We start from the raw sequence: 15,259 nt of genomic DNA on the forward strand, positions 1-15,259 counted from the left end.
CCGCGGTTGAAAAATCCCTCCTCTCTCTTCTGCCTTTACCGTGTCTCACTTTCCATTGTATCTAAGTTGATTCCTGACCTCTAAGACATGGTTATCAACAGTTCAGATGAGGAAAATGGTTGAGAGGTATGGATTCCCTGTGAACCTATCAGTCAAAACCTCAAATCGTTATAGTATTCACGACATCTCTGCTTAAGCAATTTTACCATTAGAGGCTTATAAACAAAGCTGTAAACCAATCACATAGTTTTCAAGGTACTTAGTGACATCCAGACAGCATCTTTTTTGGTTTTAGAGTAGCTAGAGGGATTTGAAGACGTATCAGTTAATGCTTAAATGCAAGGTAATGAAGTCTTGGAATGACTACAAATCTTTATTTTGCTAAAGACGAGTGATTTATAAAAATCGAGTATTCAGCAATTGCAATGCTGCTTCGTAGCTATTTCCTTTCCATTCTCCAAGCAAGACTCCTTCCAGAGACCTAGCTCCAACCCGTATCATATCCGTTCCACTCCACATCGCCAACTCACATCCTCAACGCTCATACAACCACCCAAATGTCGACCACTACCACCAACCACGCTCTCACATCCCACAAGCGCAATTCTATGCACCCTCACCCAACCCCAACAACACCAAATTAGCAATATTCATCACCGTAATAATCAGCCAGATCAGCACGCCTAGGATGGCCGTGATCCAATGATTCCGCATCTTCTTCGTCTCCACCTCCGGCCCCTCTGTATCCGCCGTGCCATCCCGCTGCGCATGCACACCAACCGTCATATACTTGTTACGACAGGTGAAATAGATAAGCGGGGCGCTGATGAACGGCAAGGAGACGGAAAGCGCGACTTGACTCCCGTTGAGCGCGGCGGATAGACCTTCGCGGCCTACGGCGCCGGCAATGATGATGCTTGGTGTGATACTGATGCTTCGGGTGATGAGACGACGGAGCCAGGGCGCGATGGTCCAGTTGAGCGCGCCTTCTGAGACCATCTGGCCGGCGATGGTGCAGACGATTCCGGCGCTGATACCGGAGAGGAGGAGGGCGAGGGCGAAGATGGTTCCGGCTGCTGGGGCGATGGATTTGGAGAGGAGGGCGTAGATGCCAAAGAGGTCTGCGTCGGCGGCGTCGGTGCCATAGAGGGAGGCGCCGGCTGTGATGAGGATGGCGGAGTTGACGAAGAGGGCGAATGTGAAGAGGGCGATGGAGAGTTCGAGGATGGAGTATTTGAGACAGAAGTTGATGGCGCTGAGGGAGGGGTAGTAGATGTCTTTGTGAGTGGATTCGGAATCGGAGGAGTTGCTTTCAGTGTAGGGTTGGGCGTGGCCGTGTTTTATGTCGTATTCTCTGAGCCGGGGTTGAACTATGCCGGAGCCTAGGTAGAGGGAATGGGGCATCACTGTTGCGCCTAGGATACCGCAGGCTTGGTAGAGACTGCAGAAATTAGCAATGATTGTAAGAGTCAGGGAATGAAGGGACTTACCCGTCAGATTCTACAATTGCACTAGAAGGTAGATATCCTTTGAAGACTTCTCCCACAGAGGTATTCTCAATCAAGCTCAATTGAATACAGAAACAAATCACCACGCCTAGAACGAGCACCATGACGAACATTTCAAAGGCGCGTAGCCCTCTCATACTACCATTAGGCTTGTAAAAGAGGAGGATGAGAAGCACATCTACAATTGAGAGTGCACATCCTGCCACCAAAGGAATTTGAGGAATCAGCAAATTGATTGCAATAGCCGTTCCTATCACTTCAGCGATATCCGTTGCGATGATCTAAAATATCAGCATAAAAAATATTATAGCAATAGGAATCATAACATACAGCACCCTCAGCCAAGATATAGAGAAAAATATTCAACCATTTCGGGAGGAATGCTCTACAACTCTCGGCCAAATTCAGCCCACTCACACTCCCAAGCTTAATACACAAGCTCTGGAGGAAAATGGCAAACAAGTTGGACATCAGAACGATGAACAAGAGTTTATACTTGTACGTCGCTCCGGCTGCAACGTCTGTTGCGTAGTTACCAGGATCGATGTACGCCACGGCGATCTATATTCAATTAACAAGATCCTCAAAATTCAATTATCAGGAAAATAGGTAGGACGAACCATAAACCCAGGCCCAATAAACTTCCCAAACGTAACCGCCATCTCCCTGGCTCTCACAAACCGATTTCCTCTTCCACCCTCATCATCACCAACAACACTCCCACCTCGACCGCCACCCCCCACAACCACCTCCCTCCACTCCCCCTTCTCCCGCCCCTCAACCGTTCCTCCATCCGGCTCCACGCTCTCCGTCGTCCGAATCTCACTCTCTATCCGTCGCAACGCGCGCGTGTTGGCGATGCCGTTCAGATCATTCCGCGTCGTCAGGTCAGCTGACAGGGAATTGGGGTTTTGGTTCATGCCATCGCCTTCGAGGGGTTCTTCGGTGCGGGATGGACAATTCATTTTCGTTTGGTGAGTGTGTATATATGGTGTGATGGATGAGTCGGTGTTCAATTCACAAAATAATGTGAATTGTTTGGTATGGGTGGTGGAGTGAGTAATAGAAGTAGGTGGTTGGAAGTTTTCGCTCGGCTCGGGACGCAGCCGGAGAAAGAACGGCTAACGTGAGTTTGTCCAATTGATAAGTCCACATTAATTTTCAAACAAACAAAATGTAAGCCAAAAATAAGAGGGGGATAAATTTCTTAAGTAATTCAAATAAATCTAGACATCAAACTAACTCCTGCACCTCACGAGAACTCTCACTTGGCTCTCACACATCTACCCCGCGGTTACGGTGTAGAAGCCGGGATTCTACTCCGCGATTTCTTCCGAGTCAGTTCTCTTAGTCTAGTAAACCAACGAAAGTCCATACAAACCCGTCCTTTTCTATTCCTACAAGAATTACATATACACCTAATGTGCTACTCGTATTACATTAGGTTCTTGAATCTTTATGAGTTATTTGAATCCGGCTCTTGGGTGTGAAAGACAAGATGCTTGGCTCGATGTCGTGGCTTTGTCTCGGGATCTGAGCGTCCCGAGGGAGGGGATGGGGAGTTGGGAGGTGGGAATTTCCCGTGAGAGTAAAGGTCATGACGAGTCGAATGTAAAGTAAACCTCCGAATCGCCATCTAGAGATCTGCGAGATCTGTGTAGAGACATTCACCTTTTCTATGTAAATACATGAGTTGGATTAAATAGATAAACTATAACACCTTAAATAACGTCTGAAAATCAAATCAAAGAGCCATCGCACAATTTCAACAACGAAGCGGTAAGGTTGCTATGCACTCACCAACATGAAGATAATGCAGACCCCTTCCCAAAGCCCCAGTCCACCACAGAAACTGCCACAGTAGGAAGACCTGTCATCTCCGCATACGCAGCGGCCGTCACTGCAGTACCAGATGCATACCAAGCGGTTGGCGAGACTGAAACTTCCGAACGGTGAGAGTCACGCCCTCTTGCTCGTCTTGGACGAGAACAATGTCCTATGAGTATTGCTGCTCGTGAGTTGTCTCGCAGATGAAAGTCGGGAGTGCATGTGATATGTCGATTACTACGGCGAGTGAGAGGGGTCTCTTTCTGGGCAGGTTCATAGGCATCGAGCTGGGAAAGAGGAAAGTATAACACCATGATTCAAACGTATAGTAGAAAGTCTAGATTCTCACCAAACTATCTACCTACATCCCAAAATACACATGGAACACGCTACACGCTAAAGGCTAGATAAAATGCATCCTCACCTTTTCGCTTCCCAGATAACTCCCTATGCATGATTACATCGATCTCCAAATGATACCCCCTTTTCTTACACTCAGCGTTGACTGCCCTTCGCCACATCATCCAGATAGCTAAGCAGAAACCCTCTGTCTGCGGGGGATATAGGAGTCTGACTACCTCGTCGTGATGCAGCTCCGTCCCCTGTACCCGATGCTAAACTTCCTACTCTTGATCTTGCTGCAGGTTTTAATGGTGGTAGCATCTGACTCGCTCCTGTAAAATCTCCCTGGCTTGGTGGTGTAGTAGTTGGTGTCTGAGCTTTGGCAAACAGATTGAGTAATGCTTGTTGATGACCCGTTGCTTGCACCGGCGTACGGGCAGATGAAGCATGGTTGAGTAATGCAGGCGGACTCATAGTCATTGCAGTTGGAGAGGCTACTGGTTTAGGAGAAGAACCCATAACAGGTCTCTTCAGTATCTGAGGTTGAAACTTGGCGGGCGATTCGGCGGCAGCTGGGTTGTCATTAGCCCGCTCTGGGGCCTTCCCAGTGTTTCTCTTCGATCGACCGTTAGTAGTCTTTGGTTGAACTTCGGCCTGCCTTTCTTTGGCTGGGCGAGAAAGAATCGACGTGGCGTGATAAGGAAGGTTGGATTCTGGATTGAATACAGGGATAGTTTCAGGCACGGCCATATGATCTGGTGTTCTCCTCGCATTGAGCAGGTTTGAAGTGGTTGATGCATCGCGAGACAGTGGCTCTACTGCAGACAATTCAACCGCAGAGGGGGTTCCATTCGTAGGTAGAGCAGTGGCACTCAAAGGTACCGCCAAAGAAGCGGCAGGAGTGATAGGACTCTTAAAAATACCAAGCAGTGCTGATTTCTGCGACTCGCTGATGGGTTGTCTTGGTGTCAATGCACTTTTTTCCACGGCACCAACATGAGAATGTACAAAAATGGGTGGAGGGATATTAGCTTGGTGAGGTTGTGCTTCCACTGCTGGCAGCTCCTGCGGCTGCGACCTTAGTGCAGGTGGAGGCGGAAAGCCTCTCAGAGGTAGCTCAGATTCATTCGAGGCTACACCAGCGCTGTCATTCTTCTTGAAGGCACTTAACAATGCAAGCGAATGCGCCGTGAGCTTTGGTTTTGGTTCTACAGATTGTGCAACCATCGGTGCATGTAAGCCAGGAAATTGAGGATTGCTGACAGTTACAGATACTGTAGACTGAAGTGGAGGAGGTGGTGCCTGTTGGGCCGGCTGGGGCATTGCAGGCGCATGAACAGGCCCGCCCGTAAAAACAGCTTTTTGTACATGTGGGGGAAGAGGCTGTGGGTGTATCAAGTGTGTGGGTTGGTAATGATGTTGATTGTTGGGGCCTCTCGGAGGATACTGCGGACCCATGTTCTGTGGGTGTTGAAATTGCGGCCTATTCTGCATTTGGTTGTTTTGTAAATGTGGAAGTTGATAGGAGAAGGCGTCATCTGGTCGCGGCAGAGGGAAACTCGGCGGCGGTGGCATACTAGAGAATGGTGGTGGTTTTGGTGGATAATGGTGAGGTGTTTTAGGCATTGATGGATTTGTGTCGATATTCTCCATAGGGGTACGAGGTGGTGCGTTTCCTGGTATGGGCTGAGACGAAACCGCTGGCTTGCCATGCAATAGAGCAAGAAGTGCTGAACCTTTCTGGTTTGCTTCCTGAGCCATTGCTTCAGGTTGTAAGCCTTGTGTCGCAGGTTGGATTTGTAGCATTCGAGTTAGTGCTGCTGTAGCTCCTGCAGCTGTATCGAGTTCTGGCGCAGGACCTCTTTCGTATGTCGAAGCTTGTGCTGCCGATTCTGCACCTTGGTCCTCTTCAGTCAAGAAGTCATCATTTTCCATGTTAGCAGTAGCTAAATATTGATTGCTTGTCGTCCTCTTTGCCTGCTTGGCATCCTTCTTCTTCTGTTCAATAACCCATTTCCTGAGATGTACAAGAAATGGAGCAACCATGTAAAACTTGTTGGGGCTGGCATTAGGCATATTCTCTTGCTGATTTCCCTTCTTTCTAAAAGCCGGCAAATCCGACAAAGGCCACCATTGGATTTTACTAATCTCCTTCCGCGTTCGAGGAGCAAATTGCGTGTCCATGGGCACATTTCGAAACACAAATAACCGCATATTTTGATCTCTCATGTTGACCTCGATGGATTTGACGTCTCTTTCGGCCGGTACCAATCCTGCTGTTTCAAGCTCGAGGCCTGTTTCTTCGTACACTTCGCGAACCGCGCATGTCAAGTCATCCTCATCTTTAGCAATTTTACCGCGTGGGAAACTCCAACTCGCTCCCTTCTTCCAACCTTTTACTAGCACCACCGAATCCATGTTCTCATTCAACATAATGGCACCTCGCACCGGTATTCTTGTCTTGTATTCCATAAAGTTTTCGAAAGCTCTCATATGATGAGTTTCAGAGAATGCAGATAATAGCGGGCAGTGGGCAAAAATTCGCATGCAGAAAGTCCGGAGGGTCATTGAAGGAAGTGAAGGATCGAGAGGGCGTATAAAGTCCTCGTAGAACCATTGAGCTTCCTCGACTTGAAAACATATTCGAGCGATATCCTTGAGATCTTCCTCAGGTAGGTTGAGGATGAAGCGGACACAGAGGTCGTCCAGCCCTATAGATATGTTAGAATAGATCACATGGAAGGATTCCTCAACATCAAGCCCTCGGAGTCGGGTCAACGCGTAGGAGCTCGCAGCACTTACACTCTTCTAGCGTAAAGTTTGCTTCTGTCATGTTGTTTTCCCTGTACAAGCATATCCACGACTCTCGGGTTCTATGATCAACGTGCAATCACTCCAGTCGCAAGCTACTGACCACGGATTGTGGCAGGATCAATAGCTTCGTGGCAACTTCGGGTTGGAGTAAATCAATCCTGGTTGGGAATGAATCAATAGCTCGATGAGGCGATGGTGTTATTATTGCGGGCGTTGTCGATCGACGGGTGGAGATGGATTCGTGCAACGAAAAGATCCGGACTGATGTTGGTGTAACTACTTATGCGCTGCATTCGTGTCAGCGATCCGCAGTGCTCTGGTGGTCCCCGCAACTTCATCGGACTGCTGCTTTAGAAGCGCTAGCTTCAGTCTGTAGCGGCATTCATGTGGCTGGAGCACTGCAATCTGCACAGCCACAGATCTTCACCTGCAAATTGCGCCCCCAAAGCCTAAAAACGTTATCTGGCGCTATCGCACTCACTGGAGTCGCTGGAGATGACCGGCTCTTGTGCGGATGACGTGGTGATGCTGGCGACAGGGGAACACCAAAACTTGAATAACAAGCAAATAGCGGTAAATATCCGCCATTCATGATTCAAGGAAGACCAAGCGTTGGTACATTCACAAAGTAAAGTATAAAGGACGTTTATCTTCCTCACATTCTCAATTTCCCCGTTACCAAAACAAACCAAAGCTCGTGGTTCAGACAAAGACGCCCAGTGAGGTACGCGCATCTTGAAACGCCAAATCTTTGATCACCAGCCACTCAACTGCCAGCTCAACAGACGACATAAAGCGTTCACCGAATCGTCGGGTATTGCCACTCCACAGCATTGCCGGTTCTAGCCTCCTGAAAGGCTTGATTTTTCTACAAAAAGGACATCGTCCCATTCATAATTCCTGAGTCAAGTTTCATCAATACCGCAAACATGTCTGGGTTCATCGCAAAGTACATCGCTAAGAAGATTTTGGGGGAGAAAATGGAGAACAACTTTGGAAAAGAGGTGAGGATTGTCGCATCTAGATCAATAGTCGGTGCTAATGTCGCTTCAGGATCCATATTTTGAGAGCGTTCCAGCAACTCGAATCGATGGAAAGCAGTCCAAGAAAATGAAGAAGATGCCCAAAGCTCTTCCACCAGGGATCTCTGAACACGACGGCAAGGTACTCACCAAAGTAAAGCGACGGGCATATCGTCTTGATTCTGGTTGGAGTCTCTTGGGAATGCGAGTTGGTTGGTCGAGTGTTATTGGGATCATCCCTTTGTGAGTGCAACATATTCTAGCAACAGTAGAAAGGTGCTTAGCTAACTCTTGACATTAGTGTTGGCGATGCTCTCGATGCTTTCATGGCTCTCATGGTTATCCGCACATGCCAACAAGTTGAAGGTGGAATTCCCAAGTCTCTAAATGGACAAATGATGTTCAACCTGGCGTTGGATTTTGCAGTCGGATTAGTCCCATTCATTGGTGACTTGGCTGATATGTTGTTCCGTTGTAACACAAAAAACGCCATCCTCCTCGAAGACTTTCTCCGTAAGAAGGGTGCAAAGGCAATGAAGGCCCAAGGCCGGACAGCCCAACGCGATTCAACTCTTCCAGAAGAATTTGATAGAATGATGAACGAGCAAACTGAATCACCTCCATCATATATTAACGAACCATCATCCCAACGCCAGACCGGTGGAACTACATATAACTCTCATGCACAAGAGGCGAGAGTCGCCCAGCCGAAGAAGAGTTGGTTTGGAGGTCAAGGCAGAGTCGCAGATGTTGAACAGGGCCATGCACGTCAAGAAATACGCAATGATGGCAGGTCGGGCAGACGTTGATCGAATGCGATGAGGGTAGGATCTATAAATGATAATGGCGCGTTACACTGTTAGTTCTTTGGTCGGAATTCGTAAAATCTGAAGCGATGCTGGTTGGCGCAAGTTTGTATAGGATTATTGTATCGATACGAGGAGTATATACCCAAATCATAAATATAGAACAACGCCCGTACAGTTGAATGACTCGAGGATGAGAAATTGATGTGATGATATTATGAAATCTTCTCAAAGCAAATGGCGTCGTAAGTCCCATGGCGTAGGCGTCTATTGTGGTTCTTTGACGAATCAGTGCTGAAATTCGGTCCTGCATTGCGTCAAAATCTTGGGAAATATGCACTATCCCCGCCTCTTTCGAGGATCTAATGCCAAAAGAGGACAAGATGCCTTGGAAAGACTAGGATTCGCCCAAGAGAGGTCAAACAAGCAGGGTTTTGGTAAAGCGCGCTGGAGAGGTTGGTGTAATTATTTGCGACGCGAACCCTAGGAAGACGCGTCGAAGCTGCACCACGTGACCGAATCTCGAAAGCTTTTAACATGCATCGCGTCCCTCCATCTCGCATTTCAATCAACATCACAAAACATCTCGACTCTTCTACCATTTCTTGTCAGTTGAAATTGTGCCATACTATTCTTTACACTTCAATCAACTGTACACCATGACTGCACAAATTACTCCATCCAAAATGGTAAGAAACTCGCCACTATCCCTGCATCGACGCGTCAACAGGTACTAACTGGTACACGCAGGCTGCATCTGCCATTGAGGATCTCAAGATGTCCTCACCCGTCAAGAAGCTCGACTTTGGCTCTGCCGATAAGGAGAACGCTCCAGTCGATGCCGACGCGTCAGTTTTCGAAGAGGCCAAATCCCAAAAGCCAATTGAGAAAGTTGCCCAAGACACCTACACACCACGAGCCGACGGCGCAATCGTTGTCAACGGCGTTACATACTACCCAGAAGGTGCAAAGAAGGAAGAGCTTGCTGTCACAGTTGCACCAGCTCTGCGACCAGAAGAGGCTGATGAGCCTCTATTGCAAGAGAACCCTCAGCGCTTTGTTCTTTTCCCAATCAAGTATCATGAGGTACGTCGCGTTCTGAACGCGTTTTCGCGTAAAGTGTTTTGAAACAACACTGACATTACACTAGATCTGGCAAATGTACAAGAAGGCTGAAGCTTCTTTCTGGACTGCCGAAGAGATTGATCTCTCCAAAGATTTACACGACTGGAACAACAGACTCAATGATGATGAACGATACTTCATTTCCCACGTTCTTGCATTCTTCGCCGCTTCAGACGGAATCGTGAACGAGAACCTGTTGGAGCGCTTCAGTGGAGAAGTTCAAATTCCAGAAGCCCGATGCTTCTATGGTTTCCAGATCATGATGGAGAACATTCACTCCGAGACATACTCGCTCTTGATAGATACCTACGTCAAGGAGCAAGCTCAACGCACATACCTTTTCAACGCCATCGAGACTAGTAAGTCCTACCACAAATTTGCTATCGCTACAATCCTAACGTATGTCTAGTCCCTTGCATCAAGAAGAAGGCCGACTGGGCAGTCCGATGGATCCAGGACAAAAACTCCACCTTTGCTCAGCGTTTAGTTGCCTTCGCCGCCATTGAGGGTATCTTCTTCAGTGGTTCATTCGCATCTATCTTCTGGCTCAAAAAACGTGGTCTCATGGCTGGACTTACCTTTTCCAACGAGTTGATTTCTCGTGATGAGGGTATGCACACCGACTTCGCATGCCTCTTGTTCTCTCACTTGAACCACCGCCCAAGCAAGCAAGCCGTTCAAGATGTCATCACAGAGGCTGTCGAAATTGAACAAGAATTCTTGACTGAGGCTCTTCCATGTGCCCTTCTCGGCATGAACTCCAACCTCATGAAGCAATACATTGAGTTTGTTGCTGATCGTCTTCTCGTTTCCCTCGGTAACGACAAGTTCTACAAGACTGCCAACCCATTCGACTTCATGGAGAACATCTCTCTTGCTGGTAAGACCAACTTCTTCGAGAAGAGAGTTGGTGATTACCAGAAGGCTGGTGTCATGGCTGGCACACAAAAGAAGCACGAAGACACCGAAGCTCAGACAGACGCCAAAGCAGAGAATGGAGGAGACTTCAACTTTGATGAAGACTTTTAAATCTCTTGCTGTCGTTGGTTACATTATTAATGTTTGTCGGTCTATTTGGCGTTCAAGGGAGGTTACTACATATTGTATATTGTGACATTGGGATGTCTTCTCTTCTCTTACAAGGTCGCATTGCATTAAATGGCGATGGTCGCCGGGCGCAAACATATTGGGACTTTTTTTTTTGTACACACCCTTTTCTATATGTGGAGGCGTTGGAGTTGAGGTGGGAAGACTGGTCGGATGGCCATTAGATGAATCAAGATGAAATGGGGCTTATAGGATAACGTTGGTGTAGTGTGGTAGCGTGGTGCACTAGCGTAGTGTAATAGCGTAAAATGAAAATCAACCATTGATTGGAAACTTCTTGCCAGCTCGTGTTTGATTTGCCTCCATAGTACTCACTGCAGCTAGTAGACCAACATGATTTCCATACTTTTCTCATAAAAGTGCCCTCTGAAATGCTAACCTTTTTGTTGGGATTGCCTGTTGGACTCCCAAGGAACACTAGATAGTTGAGGTAGAGTCCTGTTAGACACCACAAGCCTGAAACAAACAATCATACGGGATTGGTGCCCTGCAACAAGTGAGCGGAGAAACGTTTCAATCAAGTGAGTTCTTTCACTTCAGGTCAAGCTCCATACAATGTCCGAATTCCAGCAAATGATATAATAGATTGGTATTCCTCCATCTTAAAGTCGTCTGTAAAGTCGTAGCACCATGCCATGCCAACCCATTCTTCCAAACGCCAATCCATGCATGATCTCCTCATATGTACCCCCAAACCCTCCCCTCTCCCTTAACCTCATTCACTTCTTCCCCTTCCCCTTCTTCTTCTTCCCACCTCCCCCTCCTCCCGCTGGCCCCTTCGCACCTCCGATCTGTCTATCCACCTCTCCACCCGGCGTCCCCACCTCCTCCACTCCTTCCTCCTTCTTCACAACCACCTCCTCCTCTTTCATCTCCAAACCCGCCATGCCCCTGGCCAGTCGCCCCAGGATCTGTATCAGCCGCCCTACTTCTTGCGCTTTGTCGGTTGTGTATTTGAGTGTTGCGCCGGAGATTGGGTCGTAGGTTTTTAGGGTGAGGGTTGAGGTTGGTGTTTTTGAGGGAGCGGTGGTGGGATCGGAGGGGGTGGTTGTTGAGGGGGTGGGTTTGGGTTTGGAGAGGGGATTGGGTCGGCGGGGGTGGCTGTATTTTGTTGTTATGCGTGTCTGGGTTTGTTAGTTCTAGGCGTGAAACAAAAAGGTAGGGCGGAAGGGGAGAAGGGAAGGGAAGACGTACAGTTGAAGGTCTAGCTTGGAGGAGGAGCGTTGATTGAGTGAGCCATTCTTGGGCTGTTGGCAGGTTTGGCATTTTGGTGGTTGTGCGCAGAGTGTCGCGTACAAGAATCTTTGTCAATCAAGGTGTTATTTCGTGTAGAATGGAGCTGGCGGTTTGTAGCGTCGCGATTTAAAAAGGTGTATGATGCTTGGTGGGGGTTGCAAGGCTGGAGCTTGGGTGAAGGGCGAAATTGAAATGTGGGGTTCAAATAAGCGAGGTGTGGAGGGGACTACACCTCCTCTGCTTTTGTAGTTGTTGATCTTGAGAACTACATCACATTTGCATATTGTAAAAACATGATAGCTTGCTATTTTTGTTGTCTAAAAGTTTGAGACACGTCTGAACTCAAGGTTATATTGCTCCCACTGCACTATTACGTGTCTGGACTCCTTCCAGTCGACTACCAGCTGTGAGTGGTGTAGGCAACTTGGCACCTTGACACATATTGGCTTCTTTTTGGTGCAGGATTCCTTGGTATCTTGACTACTCTATATTAGAGCTCAGTAATGTGCTTTTGAGTGACTTTTGGTCGAGGTGTGTATCCGCTCTCCTGTTCTTTTTCGGATTTTACTGACAGATGTTGTTCAGGCTCAACAGTACCAGAACAATAGTTATTTTGAAATAAATACTCACAGTTTACTTATCTTGCGGTGACCAAATTAAGGGCCAATCTTTACAGCTCACAAGAAGAAAACGATCATTAGCTATTCGCTTTCCTCTCCTAAACATTCATCTCGTACACCTCTCAAGGACCAACCAACATGACTCGACTCACCTTCCCCCTCCCAGCAGAACTCCGCCACTCAATCCTCACCGACCTCCTAGTATCCGACCCCTATGCCCCTCTCTCATTCAACCCCATCCGCGGCGCCTACCGTCGAGATCGCGAATGCATCGCTCAGCTCTTCGCACTCATTCAAGTATCCAGCGCCATCCGCGACGAAGCCCTCGAGATATTCTTCTCAAGAAATCATTTCCAGTTCTCAACACTCCATCCATCATCTTATCGCGTCCCTATATCTTCATCTCTCATCCCGGACGTCATAGAACCATGGGTTCGAGATGCGGTATCCCGGATGCAATTCGTACGACTCCGAGTCTTTGGAAAACCACCGCACTTGCCGGCTCAGGTGCGAGAGAGTGTAGTCTATACCACGGAAATCCTGAAGAAATGTAGGCTTAAGAGTTTACATGTTAATTTTGCCAATCGCATGATGGTGTGTTATGCTGATGAGCTACGAGGGAGGGAACCGGGGAGACATTGGTTTAGTGTTATTGCTGCTTCTGGACGATGCGAGCATAGGCCGAGAAAACTTGCTATTAAGCCTTCTTGGGCGGGCGTTGAAGCTGAAGTGTTGGAGCCGTTGAAGAGGTTGAGGGGAGTTGAGTACGTGAGTGTTTTGGGAAGTGTTACTAATAGGTGGGCGCTGTATCTGGAGAAATGTATTTTAACACCTCCTGGGGTAGAGCTAGAGGATTACGAACCTGGTGAAGAGGTTCCGGATCCTAGATGGCCGAATCAAGATGATGGCGCTCAATCAACTTTGTTCGGTGGTTTTGGATCAACTTAAACCACAGGCGCAGTGCTTAGAGACTCGTTTTAAGGGGATACTGCAACTCTCTTCGCTGCAAGGTGTCTTCCAACTGCACAGTCCCAGAACCCCCGCTGAGTCACACGCGAAGCATCGAGGGGCCTCACAGTCTACGAAGGACATTCTTGAATCGACTATTATTATTACCGTTAAATCATGTCAAGCTGCAGACTCATATCTGCAATGGATATTGGCCCACACAAAAGAATCCATCAACCTATCTCGCATCTCCTATCCGTATCACCAGTCACGTAAGATTACTATTCATTTTCGATACGATCCTCCCACGGCTGCGAGATCACGCAAGGTCAACCTATCAAGCTTCCCACCACCTTAGCCTCCAGTTTCGTCAGTCGAGAAATCAACACTCCGCGCCAAGCATGAATTCTCACAACCCAGTGAATCCACGATAACCTCGCGCCATCAAGCGGATATCGATCCACCTGAGAGTGTACAAACAAATAACCCACCAACCACCAACACGGCAAATATAATTTGCAACCTCCTTTTTCGACAGGTAGAAGTCGGTGAGGAGAGTTTGCATGTTACGTGGCCCGTGGACGTCAAGTAACATCTGTTCTTCAACCATGGACTTTCGCGTTTTTGGTGTGTTTGTGGCGATGTCGAAATGGGATAGTCTGGGTACCGCGTGAAGAAGGATCCATTTAAACGACTTGAAGATCCAGCTGAAGACATTTGGTGGTTGGGTCCGGTACGCAGATGAGATTTTGGCTGATGTTGTTGAGGATGCTGGACCTGTTTGATTGGTCATACTTCTCGAGGCCGTGACTACCGTGGTGGTCGAAGTTGTCGTTCCTGGTTTGACGGTCGTGACGGTTGTCACTCCTAGAATATTTGGCGCTGGGGAGGTGTCGATTGGGATTGTAGTCGTTGTACCAGTCGGTTTATCAGTTGGCGCGAGGATGACGGTCGGAATTGTGGTTCTTTTCTCGGCAGATTTACGCGATATCTTAGACATTTCCTCTCGAAGCCTCTCACCGCGGAGCGCTTCATGATGCTGAGAACCCACCGGAAACATCCGTCGAAGTAGGTCTACGAATGGTTTGAGTGGATTGCGCAGATGCGGGAGAACTGCAAAGGACTTTTTGGGAGGGGCGGTTGGAGTGCTAGATGTACTAGATGATGAAATCGATGCGGGTTGAGATAGTGTCGTTGTGGCGGCTACACGAGTGTAGTTTCCAGTATCCTCTGATTTTGTGATGTTCCCGGCTTCGTGGATTAGTGGGAAGCTGTTTGTGACGGTTGAGATACCTTGGGAAGTTAGCTTTTCTGATTCAGAATCAAGCTACCAACAACAACATGGATTTCAACTCTAGTCAGAGCAAACACAATCACATATCTTCTCCATTTCCACAAATTCTCAAAGCTGAAAAGAAAATTATACTCACTAGAAACAACCTCCAAAACCTTAACCGTAACAGTCGATTCCCTCCAAAGCGTTACAGTTCTATCATAACTCGTACGAGACCTCCAGGTACGACCATGCGGGTAGCTGTACACATTCGTATCTGCCGCGCCCGTAATCCCCGCTGCAAGGTATCCGGGCTCCGCAACGGGATCATTCGCATTGGCGATATTTTCATCGGCTGATACGAGACCTATATCACACATCAGAAAGATCGTGAACCTGTTGTATCTTGTGTGACTTACAGTTCAAAAATACGAGCCATAGTAAACTTTCAATAACCGCGAGAAATCTCATCTCCACACTACCAATCTGCTGTCCGCAAAGATGAATTGATGGATGGCGTTGCTACAGACAACGAGATAAATTCTCCCAATAGTATCCAAATAAGCAAGTGTTACAGCAAAGAAATTAAAGGAGTGTGGGTAGGTATGAAACCTATGCAATAATTGATCGA

At 47.7% G+C, this 15,259-nt stretch overlaps 7 protein-coding genes across 7 annotated transcripts; 3 read left to right on the forward strand and 4 right to left on the reverse strand.

Moving 5' to 3' along the window:
* Positions 1-606: 606 nt before the first annotated feature.
* Positions 607-2,473, reverse strand: GLAREA_06739 (uncharacterized protein; the record flags this gene model as incomplete). Its single annotated transcript, XM_008080687.1, has 4 exons — positions 607-1,441; positions 1,491-1,789; positions 1,839-2,069; positions 2,129-2,473. 4 exons carry the CDS (start codon positions 2,471-2,473, stop codon positions 607-609), a joined length of 1,710 nt encoding a protein of 569 aa, XP_008078878.1.
* Positions 2,474-3,830: 1,357 nt separating this feature from the next.
* Positions 3,831-6,510, reverse strand: GLAREA_06740 (Dcp2; the record flags this gene model as incomplete). The annotated part of the gene is made up of 2 exons (XM_008080688.1): positions 3,831-6,388; positions 6,480-6,510. 2 exons carry the CDS (start codon positions 6,508-6,510, stop codon positions 3,831-3,833), a joined length of 2,589 nt encoding a protein of 862 aa, XP_008078879.1.
* A 910-nt stretch (positions 6,511-7,420) lies between these two features.
* On the forward strand, positions 7,421-8,322 carry GLAREA_06741 (PH-containing protein; the record flags this gene model as incomplete). Its single annotated transcript, XM_008080689.1, has 3 exons — positions 7,421-7,495; positions 7,545-7,756; positions 7,815-8,322. 3 exons carry the CDS (start codon positions 7,421-7,423, stop codon positions 8,320-8,322), a joined length of 795 nt encoding a protein of 264 aa, XP_008078880.1.
* A 656-nt stretch (positions 8,323-8,978) lies between these two features.
* GLAREA_06742 (Ferritin-like protein) lies at positions 8,979-10,473 on the forward strand (the record flags this gene model as incomplete). Its single annotated transcript, XM_008080690.1, has 4 exons — positions 8,979-9,008; positions 9,070-9,405; positions 9,470-9,803; positions 9,854-10,473. The coding sequence occupies 4 exons, from the start codon at positions 8,979-8,981 to the stop codon at positions 10,471-10,473; spliced, it is 1,320 nt and encodes a 439-aa protein (XP_008078881.1).
* Positions 10,474-11,270: 797 nt separating this feature from the next.
* Positions 11,271-11,817, reverse strand: GLAREA_06743 (uncharacterized protein; the record flags this gene model as incomplete). Its single annotated transcript, XM_008080691.1, has 2 exons — positions 11,271-11,675; positions 11,746-11,817. 2 exons carry the CDS (start codon positions 11,815-11,817, stop codon positions 11,271-11,273), a joined length of 477 nt encoding a protein of 158 aa, XP_008078882.1.
* A 728-nt stretch (positions 11,818-12,545) lies between these two features.
* On the forward strand, positions 12,546-13,355 carry GLAREA_06744 (uncharacterized protein; the record flags this gene model as incomplete). The annotated part of the gene is made up of 1 exon (XM_008080692.1): positions 12,546-13,355. One exon carries the CDS (start codon positions 12,546-12,548, stop codon positions 13,353-13,355), a length of 810 nt encoding a protein of 269 aa, XP_008078883.1.
* Positions 13,356-13,764: 409 nt separating this feature from the next.
* GLAREA_06745 (uncharacterized protein) lies at positions 13,765-15,099 on the reverse strand (the record flags this gene model as incomplete). The annotated part of the gene is made up of 3 exons (XM_008080693.1): positions 13,765-14,648; positions 14,786-14,995; positions 15,048-15,099. The coding sequence occupies 3 exons, from the start codon at positions 15,097-15,099 to the stop codon at positions 13,765-13,767; spliced, it is 1,146 nt and encodes a 381-aa protein (XP_008078884.1).
* Positions 15,100-15,259: the final 160 nt, after the last annotated feature.

This window comes from Glarea lozoyensis (genome assembly GCF_000409485.1).
Source record: "Glarea lozoyensis ATCC 20868 chromosome Unknown GLAREA14, whole genome shotgun sequence".
Classification (NCBI taxonomy): Eukaryota; Fungi; Ascomycota; class Leotiomycetes; order Helotiales; family Helotiaceae; genus Glarea; species Glarea lozoyensis.